The sequence below is a fragment of the Morus notabilis genome, unplaced genomic scaffold (assembly GCF_000414095.1).
Source record: "Morus notabilis unplaced genomic scaffold, ASM41409v2 Scaffold1, whole genome shotgun sequence".
Classification (NCBI taxonomy): Eukaryota; Viridiplantae; Streptophyta; class Magnoliopsida; order Rosales; family Moraceae; genus Morus; species Morus notabilis.
This window is the reverse complement of record NW_010357566.1, coordinates 411041-422365: the sequence shown is the minus strand read 5'-3', so window position 1 is coordinate 422365 and position 11325 is coordinate 411041. Positions and strand designations below refer to the sequence as shown.

Below are 11325 nucleotides of genomic sequence, written 5' to 3'. Positions count from 1 at the left end.
GGTTGAATTTCTGCGAGTAGTTAATAACAAAAATGGCTTCTTAATATACAAAATTCTTTTACTATTTTGGAGATACTTATGTGTATATATGACTTTAAACCAGCATTACCTCAACCCAACTGAATGTTCTTTGACTCTCCCAAGCAGGGAAGCCACCATTTTTGCTCTATAATGTGATAAGAGAAAGTCAGTTTCTTTTTAGTTATTTTACTTTTTAGCTTGTGCAAAGTGTTTTTATACAAGTATACTTAAGGTTGGTTTGGTACGAGGATTCAAACTAGAATGATTTTAATCATGATTCTAGAATCAAAACCATAATTCATGATTTTGGGTTCAAATCGTGATTCCGAATCAGAGGTTTGAATCACCTTGAATCAAGAGGGAGTGGTTTTAGAATCATGAGTGATTCTGGTTTAAAACATCACATTAGATTCTGAATTATGAGTTAGAATCCTCCAAACCAAACACTAATTCAGAATCACTGTAAACAAATACTGGTTTTAAATCAGGATTCTGAATCATAATTTTATATCTATCTGCCAAACGCCACCTTAGTTTGATGGATTTTACCTGTAAGGAAAGAATGACGTTCACTGCATCATAGAAACGTTGCGTTTCAATCTTTTCTCCTACTAGCTCTGTTGGCATAAGCGAGAACAAGAGCGAAACCTGTGAGTGAAGAAATATGCAGACACAAAAAAAAGAGGGGGTTAAAAATGAAAAACCCAAGATTTTGGAGAAAGCAAGCTTGGAAAAGAAACCATCTTGATGGAATAGCGCATTTACCTTTAGTCCTTCTCCGGTACAATCGGAAACTTGCCAGCCGTGATCTTGCGTCGAGAATGTCCATGCGCCCTTAGATATGTGCCTGCCCATCTTGGCGAAGTCTCCAGAGGGATTTTGACAAACCTTTTATTAAATGCAATTACTACTTAGTTACATGACATTGTAGACACCATCTGTAAAATTGATCTAGTACAACTACATAATATCAAACCTGGGATGCCTTCACAAAGTCATGTGCTCTTCGAAGCGTCGGTAAAAACTCTTCGATTAGATTACTCGATAAATATGCTTGAATTATAAATCCCACATCCCACATTTGAGAGCCAAAACTCTGCAGTACATTAATTTAGGAATTTATATTCACATAGGAGACTGTCACTCTAATTTTTTTATGTCCTTTTTTTTTTTTTTTTTTTTTATACAGTATGCCACCCAACGGGGCCACTCAATTAATCGGAAATGAACAAAAATAATGAAAGAATAGACGACCGAGCATCTCCGGTTTTGTTCTTTTCAGAGATTATTCTGGGAGATAAGGAAAGAATAGATGGCATAATGCAAAACTATTGGATTTTGGTGGCATGCATACTACGTAAATTCTTGCCTAATAATTTATAATATTTTGTGGTTCTCTTCTGTTTTGAACAAGGAATTAAGATGTAATAAGAAGTACACATAATATAATGATCTAACTAACCTGGAATTTTAGTCCGTCCTCGGCAATCCAAAGGTAATCGGGTATTCTACCCAAATGAAACTTGTTTGCTTCTGATTTTGGATCTTCGACCCAGACGGCAAGCATACATAATAACTGCAGTTAAAAAAAAAAACCATTTAAAGTCGAATTTAATTTAACTTCAAACGATCATGCATTAATTCTTTTAGCTCTTACTAAATATTAATACCTTCTCAACACATCCAATACAGAAATATCTACTGTTTTCGTCCTCGTAATGTATATGTTCCATTGCAAGCTTTAATGCCTTCTCTCTCATCTTAGTAAATGGCCAACGGTTAGCAATTGGCTCTGCAACATGGTGTAAGAATCCCCATAGAATATCTTGTGCTAGAGGATGAGGATAATAGACATCTTCCTGAAATTTAGATATACAATTATAATATGAGTATTACTTGAATTATGTGATAATATATATATATATATATATATATTGTCAGAAGCATCAGCTTCTTCATTAGGGCATGAAAATTTTACTAATTACCTTAGCTAAAGTGTTTCGTGCTCGGTTCCAATCGATTTGATCGTAGGGTTCGGTGTGGAGTTCTTTCCGTAGGGACTGAATCAGATCGGTTTTTGGACCGACGAATTTCCGTCCATACAAATATGCCATTGGAATGTAAACCAAGCGACAGTAGCATAACATATTGCCTGCAATTTGTTAAATTCTAAGTTAGCTTCTTCCATATATCTATGATCAATATTGATAAGCTAGTACATTTTCCAACAAAGTTTCATAAATTTCCAACCTGGATAAAAAGGAAAAGATTTCGGAAGAAGCAACATCTCTGGAGGCACTGGATTACAGCCTGACCACTCGTATAATCCAAGAACCTGAAACAAAGAGCCTATATTGTTTTAACCATGTTGTTGGAATTCTTAAATTCACTTGTTTTTCTAAGTGTTCTAACATTTAAGTATGCACTATTGAAATTTAACATAGAAAATGAGCTGATTTAGTTATACCGCCACCCAAAACTTTCCCCAAGACGGAATTGCCACAAGGCCGCCGTGATTGAGAATCCATTGTCTGGCTCTAGCCATGGCTGATTCATCACCATCAAGACCTTCTCCAAGCAACCTCAAGGCAATGTAATTTAAAGCAGTGCCAAACATTGTGCTAGGTCCCAGAATATGAAATCCCCAGCCCCCATCTTCATTCTGCATACAATATTGTGGAAAAGTGATAACAAGTAGCTTTGATGGTGAAGCTCCGTTTTTGTTTTTCACGTTTTTTGAGAAAGAGAAAATGAAAATGTTTTTAAAACGGCGTTTGGCATAATAAAGACAAAAAACAGAAATAAAAACGATTTTTTAGTTTAGTGTAAAATAAGAGAAATGAAAAACGATTTTTAGTCGTTTTTCATTTTTTATATTTGTTTTCTCATCTCTTGAGCAAAGTGAGAGAAAGAGATATATTAATGAGTTTTTTTTACTCTGAAAATAACTTCTTGATAAAACTATCAAACACATTTTCAAAATATATAAATATTTCTTGCAAGGCTTTTTGCTTTGAAATTTTCGACCTTTTTTCTTCTTCACTACGAGAATGAAGAAACAAAAAAAAAACTCATGTTGTCATGAAAATGTTTATTTATTAATTAGTTTGTGAGAAAGTTTTGGGATATAGCAAACACATTAATTTCAAACTTCACCTGATGGTTATAGGCATAACGAATTATCTCCTTTTTATATTCCGGTCCTAGAACTTGATCCACTGATCCCATCACATACAATATCAAAACCTGCACAAATGTTATATATATATTGTTAATTATGGCAAATGGAAAGTAATTATACCAAAATTTGAGGAAACTAATTAACAAAGATTTCTTACAAGGGGAGGGAGGAAAAACAAAGGGCCAGCATTTTCAGCCGGCCAAAAGCCATTATGAGATTGTTGCATGGAGAAATAGATGAGAGCCCTTCTCAGTGTGTTGGTCACTGCTTCTTTTGTTATCTCCTCTGTTTCTTTCACTTTGCTTGGTGCCGGAATTGGCCCACTTCGATTTTCTTTCGTAAGCTATATATATACATATATTAACGCTAATTAATTTCGTTGAATGGAAAGGCAGATGCTATAACATTTACTTTTTAAAAAAAAAAAAAATCATTCAATAGAAGTAAGGGTGGCGATTCGTGTTAGTGGGTCGTATTCGTATCAACTCGTTTATTAATCGTGTCAAAAAACATAAACCTAAACACGATCTGTCTATTAAACGTGTCAAAAATATCAACTCAAACATGACCAATTTATTAATCGTGTTAATCGTGTCAACCCGTTTAAATTAATATATTAAATAAATTACTAATATAATAATGACTTATTTAAAACGTTCAAGACAGGTTTAACATGTTTATCAATCAATTTATCTTTTGCTTTAATAAAAATAAATGAATTTTACTTACAAATATTAAAATTCATATTATTTGTATTTAATATGTCATATAAACTTTCATGTTATATCACATATCATTAGATTATATTACATATGACACTATAGTTAATTGTGTCAATTCGTGTTAGGAGTTCAACCCTAACCCAACCCATTTATTAATCGTGTTAATCCGATTATGACCCAAACCAATTTATAGTAAACTCAAACCCGTTAACTTCGTATAGGTTTCGAGTCGTGTTGTTGTATCGCTACCCGAATTGTCAGTCCTAAATAAAAGTAAATGTAATTGCCAATTGGCATCCCACATTTTTTTTTTTAATGTGAAAGTCTTTTCCTTCAAACAACGAATCTCATCAAAATACAGTTTAATATATATGTCGACAACGTAATATTTTCGTAATCGTAAATATAACATGTACAGTATTATTGGTACGTGATTACTCATTACCATTCAGATCTTCATATTTATGTGGAGTTAACATCTGTTAGCTAGCTAATTAACTAGATATAAGCATGCTTTACGCAGATTAAGTACTTTTATGAAAAGCTGACAGTACAAAAATAATTTATTCAATAAACAAAAAAAATTAGTGCCAATCACCCATGATATTTATAAAATCTTACCTTTTCTTATTTTTTATAAATTTTTTTCTTCTTCTTCTCCTCCTTTTTTTTTTAATACCTTTTCTTATATTAATATGATATATGCGTAGCACAAATCAGCTAGTAACCACACTATAAAGCAAAAGTGAAAAACTACAGTACCGCAGGTAGTTATACAACAATTATTATTTCTTTGTTTTTCAGCAAAAAATTACTATTTCTTTGTTTTTCGAAGTAATATGATTATTGCTTTGTTTTTCAACAAATATTGTTATTTCTTCGTTTTTTTTTATATTTTTTTGAGCAATTTTTTTTTTCATTGGTCTTCTTAAAAAAAAAAAGAGTTACTGATGCATTTTATAAAGATATTTAATTACTTATGACTTCTGTAACATTATACTCATTAACTTGCAACTTTCATATTAATTGTATACACATGAATATACGCATGCGAACAAACTATGCATGTGTGTTTATATTATCCAGTTCATGTAATATACATTGGTGACGCTTGTTTTGTGGGTTAAAAACGCTATTCAAACCCTTTTAGTATAAATTTTTTTTTTCTATAAAAATTTTTGTCTTCATTCGAATTCTTTAATTTAAACTTATGAATTAAACGACACCATAATTTTATCTCACAGAAATATTATAGATCAGATAAACTCAGTCATCATCACCAATGGATAGCTCGTTTGTTAATTGATGATCACATTGGTGATTGCATTAACTTTCGTTGGTGTATACATGCCTTTTAGTTGCAACCGTGATTGATCAAATACGTGTACATACATATATATATATATATAAGCGTTTAGACATTTATATATACATAGACACACAAAAAAAAGAAATTGAAATTCAAAGATCGTACCTGTAATTTCATTAAAAGATCAGAACTTTGTTTGACCCGAAACCGGTTTTTTGTGAACTCCGCTCGGAGGCGTTCGACTTCAGCACGTTCTTCGGGAGTTCCGGCGCCGGGGTCGAACTCCCAATACTGTCTACCGACGTGATCGTTCGTGGTTGTTAGCCATAGTCCCCCTTCGCCTGTCTTTAACTTCCACATGATCTCTATATATATGTAGAAAATTTGGTTAATATTAACATCAGTACTATACAAATTCTCACAATGAAATTGTATGAGAAATATAGATTATATTTCAGCTTGAACAAAAATGATTTTAATACCTTCAAAAATATTAATTACTGTAGTATTGAAGTTAAAGGGTTTTGAACGAATATATTTATAGATAGAGAGATATTGTATGGTCGATGAGTTATGTGCATGAAAGTGAGAACGCAGAATTGCACGGCCACTCTATATGTCGTGACTAATGACATAAAGTAGACGCTCTGCTCTCCTTTTTCTTTGTTGATAATTGAGACTGCCATCAACACCGCAAACACAAGCAAGTACTAGAGCTATTATATGGGAGCAAATAATAATAATAATAAAAAATGTGGGAAAAAGAAAAAAGAGTACGACATCTATTATTTATCATCAAAACAAAAAAGAGAAAAAGGAAAAAAAGAAAGCATGTATAAGCTTGTCTATCTATAATAGACCTACTCCATGACCACCCCTCAGAACAAAAAATGGTTATTGGCATTTTAATTGTAGCATGTTGGTCTTTGGATTTTTAATTTTTGACAGTTTTAATGTTAATATGTAGAATTTTAAGTTATCACGCGATAGACACATGATTATATTTGTTAAATTTCATAATTTGTTTGTCAATTTTTATGTTAGGGACCAAAATCTTATAAAAGCTAAACTACAGGGACTAATATGTAAAATTGAAAATTTAAGGGACCACAAAGTTTAGAGACTAACAATACTGATTTCCCTTAAAAAAAAAAAAGAGCCTACACTCTAAACAATACAAAAATGACCGCCTCATAAAACCATACCCAATTTATTAAGGCCTCCATTATTTTCGTTAATAAAAACTAAATTATTTAGATGGAATTAAGTACATAAAGTTATACCTACAACCACAAAACTAAATCGACTAATATCGAATCAAGTATATAAAGTTATACCTACAACCACAAAACTAAATCGTCTAATATCGAATCAAGTATATAAAGTTATACTTCTGAAAATAAAATGTAACAGTTAAAACGTAAAAATTTGTTAATATCATATCACGCGTTCATTTCTTCCATCCTTTTGTAATAGTTTGCATAAAAGCAATGATATCTTCAAAAAATCTTTGATGAACCTGCCATAGAAACCTACATGATTAAGAAAAGAACGAACTTCTTGTACACTACAATAAAAGAGGTTTTTATTAATTTTTAGTTATAACGTTTTTTAAAAAAACGCCATTAAAATTTATTTTAATTATATTTTATAACATTTAAAAAAATTATTTTCGAAACATATATTAAAAAATCATGAAATATTTTAAAGATTGTGAAAATAATTTCTCCCTAAATTTTCACTTTACTCGCAAATGTTTTGGAAGCTTCTAAGTCAGAATTGAAATTCACCGCCAATGAAAGAGAAAGAAGTAGAACGCGTGAGAGACTCACGACCGAATATTAAATGCGCCGCCGTCGATTCCGACCACCTCTGGCCAACCCACAGTGATCCGAGATCAGATCCAAAAAGCCCATGAGCCGATCTACAAAACCCCCATCACCACGCCGCTCGATTCCCCGCCGATCGGCCGGAATTTCAGTTTGAAATTCCCGGCCACCGCACCTTCCAACGCAACGGAAGAAGAAATGCGCCGCCGTCGATTCCGACCACCTCTGGTCAACCTACAGTGATCCGAGAGCAGATCCAAGAAGCCCATGAGCCGATCTATAAAACCCCCATCACCACGCCGCCCGATTCCCTGCCGATCGGCCGGAATTTCAGTTTAAAATTCCCGGCCACCGCACCTTCCAACGTAGTTTCCGGCGCCGTCTCACGTCTAATCCTCCGAAAAGTGCTTTCTTTGGACTCCTCTCGTCGAGCTGAACAAATCCATACCAAGTTTGCTGCCATTGGTCGCCGGAATAGTTTCGACCACCTTCGGTTAGATTTTCGATATTTTTGAAAATTTTCCGGTAATCGGAACGTCAAATGAGTGGGAACGAGTTTGTCTGATTGGGCTCTTCGGATTCAATCTTGTTTTCTCTAATAAGTAATAATCTCTTTGGACTCTTGAAAAAAATAAAAAAGAAAAACGATTTAAAGGGTCTTTTTGATTTGGGAAAAATGGGTTGCTTTTCGTGTTTCGATTCGAAGGAGGAGGAGAAACTAAATCCCGATAAGCAAAGCGATGATCTAAAGCAGAGTCAACAAACAACGCTTACCTCTAACCTCGCCAGATTGCCTTCAGGTTAGTTTTAACTTCGTTTTGATATATAATTTATCCCCTTTTTTCTTTTTTGCTTGATAGTGTCTGGGTATTTCCATTTGATTCAAAATTGTGAAGAATATGGTGATAATGCGCGATTCTTAGTTGTTTGGTTTTGTTTATTATCAACTGATTGATTGATTGTTCAACAAGGTTTATGAATTTTTAGATTTTTTTTAGGTAGACCCCACCAGTTTGTTTGCTTGTTAGGCGATCCGAGTGTGCTGAGTGATGAAGTCTAGAAATCTTTTCATTATTTTCCATATTTTAGGGCTAGCTAATATTGTTGATCATATTCCTCGGAATCTTTTTGAAGTCAAAAGTGGATTATGCTTGTTTTCATATGTGATTGGATAGCTTGATTGAGTTTCCTATTTGGAGAATGCCAAGGGGGTTTATTGTTTGAGTCTTATCAAATTCAAGGTCTTATCTTGGTCTTGAGTGTCTGATTGCAAATGACATAATACTTATGGATCTGCACTTTCTTTTGTAATGGTTGTTTTTGCAGGAGCTGATGGATTCAGATCATATTGCCGCACAAACATTCACTTTCCGTGAGCTTGCGGCAGCAACAAAGAATTTTAGGCCGGAGTGCTTCTTGGGGGAGGGGGGATTTGGGCGCGTGTACAAGGGGCGGCTAGAGAGCACTGGTCAGGTAAGTTCTTTCACTATTGCCTCTTTTTTTTGGTTATGACAAGTCCAGTCATATACAACTGTGGAAGTCATGGATTGCCAGGCAATGATTGTTAATAGGCAGCCAAAATTCTGAAATAAACAGACCATAATTTTGTGAAACCACACGCGTTCGTAGCGTAGAGTGTGGTTAAGTTTCTTTCTCTTTCTTTTTTATCCATGAACAGAGAAATTTTAATTAGGTCTCTTGCTAAATTTTTTTGTTGTGATAATGAATTTCTTGCTTTAATTAATAAAATTCTTTATAATTTTAACTTGTGAATGGTTTATTTAGTGACAAGTGCTCACATTTGCTTATTTTGCCCCACATGTTTTAGGTGTAGCCGTGAAACATCTATAATCTTTAGTATGATTTCACTTTCATCTCACTCTTACTTTCATTCATGACTTTTTTTTCATGCTAGTATACTGTATATTTCTTTGTTAAAATTGTAACATTATTGTCAAGATAACTAATACTTCATGAAACACTTTCAGGCTGAGATTGATTCTATAAGTTTAGATATAAAAGTTCTACAGGAGAAATCAATGGATATGGGTTTAGAGCTAAAGAATCGTAAAGTACCACAGCTTGAATTGGCAAAACTATGTTGCATTCATTTGTAGGGCTTAAAAATAAGGACTTTTGGTATACAATTTTCATGTTGTTATATTTCATGTTGTTGGTTGGTCTCTTGTAGCTTATTCTTTTGACGTTGTTTCTCAAAGATTTTAACGTTAGTTTCTCAAAGGTTAGTATTTCTTTATCTCTCACTCTCATGATTGTATGTCTATTACTGAAAAAGTGACCTACTTTGGACATTAGAATTTTAATTGTGTTGTTAATTGGCAATCAAGATGAAATATGAGTTAACTTGTAGGCACTTTTTGTTAGTGTCCTGGGAAACTCAAGTGCTCTTGCTTACAAGTTTCTGCCTTTATAGTAAAATTTGTTCTGCTGTTCAGTTGTATGGTTTATCTAGTTTTTTCTTTTTGTGCTTCATTAGTTAATCAATTTATCTGTTTTAATTAATTAATTAGACTAATTTTTTTGACAGGTCAATAGTTGCTTTGCTAGAGGATATGACTTGTTTGTTGGAGCATTTTGTCAAGATGGATTAGTTACTTAACCATTTCATTTGGCTATACGTTTTGGATACTTTGATATCTCTAGCTATTTCTCTGTATTCTTCACTTGTTTTTAATGTTAAAGTTGTGGACAAATGGTGTGACTTGTGTTGTAAACATCTTATTGCCAACTTTGTAGATATTGATAATAATTATTATATTGAATGTTTTTATGTTTTAATTTGAATGTTCATATTTGAATGTAAGATGATGCTCGGAATCACCACAAAAGGATATTAACATAATAAAAGTATATAAGACGTTAGTATGTATTACTTTTACTATTGGTAAAATATTCAATAATAATTTTAAAAAGCTACAGGAGTATGCATTCAATGTAAGAGAAAAACTATTCATCTGTAATGTAACAATGTCAAATAGCTGTAAGAGGCTGAAAATAACATGTCTAAAACGCTATAAGACTTTAATTCTGTAGCGTTTTTCATATCGTTCTCAGAACGCTATGTTTGCGTAAGACTTTTAATAGCGTCCGATGTTCTAGTGCTCTATAAAATGCTATTGGCAGTGCTTAATAGCGTTTTTGATTAGTCATTGATAATAATATTTGTTGTAGTACGTGCACTTGTAGGAAGGGGTATGGAACGTACAAGGTCTTAGATTTATCAGCTTCTATGCTCATTGAAGATATAACATGTCTCAAAACTATACCTTGATTAGCCACGAAGTGACATTTTCCCAATTCAAACAAGGTTAGTTTCCATGCAACGTTTAAGAACAAGCGTAAGGTTATCCAAACATTTATCAAAAGAATTACTATAGACACTAAAATCATCCATAATGCTTTCAAAATGGTCGGAGAAGATACTTATCACACTTTTAGAAAGTGGCCAAAGTATTGCAAAGTCCAAACGGCATACGGCGGTAGGCAAAGGTGCCGAAGGCGCACGTGAATGGGCACGTGAATGTTGTCTTCTCTAGGTCCTCCGGGGTGATGATAATTTGGGTGTACCCCGAATAACCGTTAAGAAAACAATAGTGAGAGTGACTGACTAACCTTTTTGGCATTTGATTGATGAATAAAAAAGGAAAGTTGTCTTTGCGAGTTGCAGAGTTGAGCTTTTGATAGTCGATGCACACTCGTTATCCGGTTTGCACTCGAGTGTGTACAATCTTATTATCCTCGTTTTTCACCACCGTGATCCCCAACTTCTTTGGAACCACTCCTATTGGGCTTACCCATTTGCCATCGGAGATTGGATAAGTGTCGAAAGGGTGTTGAAAGAATATATTTATAGATAGAGAGATATTGTATGGTCGATGAGTTATGTGCATGAAAGTGAGAACGCAGAATTGCAGGACTAGTGACATAAAGTAGACCCTCTCCTTTTTCTTTGTTGATAATTGAGACTGCCATCAACACCGCAAACACAAGCAAGTACTAGAGCTATTATATGGGAGCAAATAATAATAATAATAAAAAATGTGGGAAAAAGAAAAAAGAGTACGACAGCTATTATTTATCATCAAAACAAAAAAGAGAAAAAGGAAAAAAGAAAGCAAGTATAAGCTTGTCTATCTATAATAGACCTACTCCACGACCACCTACATTAATTTCCCACCCATCTGAACAAAAAATGGTTATTAGCATTTTAGTTCCTAAATTTTGGACACATCTGCGTTTTGG

General features: G+C 33.6%; 2 protein-coding genes across 2 annotated transcripts; one reads left to right on the top strand and one right to left on the bottom strand.

The window, feature by feature from the left end:
* Window positions 1–4: 4 nt before the first annotated feature.
* Window positions 5–11018, bottom strand: LOC21396873 (lupeol synthase; the record flags this gene model as incomplete). The annotated part of the gene is made up of 14 exons (XM_010090199.2): window positions 10696–11018; window positions 5399–5598; window positions 3360–3545; window positions 3178–3267; window positions 2489–2683; window positions 2272–2356; window positions 2007–2173; window positions 1692–1880; window positions 1484–1597; window positions 998–1117; window positions 787–909; window positions 571–669; window positions 110–166; window positions 5–10 (listed from the first exon to the last, which is right to left on the bottom strand). Coding segments are annotated over exons 2-14 (1626 nt in total), but the record flags the coding sequence as incomplete, so codon positions are not given.
* Window positions 7739–9496, top strand: LOC21396872 (serine/threonine-protein kinase PBS1). The gene is made up of 6 exons (XM_024171756.1): window positions 7739–7862; window positions 8061–8116; window positions 8389–8535; window positions 9051–9134; window positions 9254–9304; window positions 9434–9496. The coding sequence occupies exons 1-6, from the start codon at window positions 7739–7741 to the stop codon at window positions 9494–9496; spliced, it is 525 nt and encodes a 174-aa protein (XP_024027524.1).
* Window positions 11019–11325: the final 307 nt, after the last annotated feature.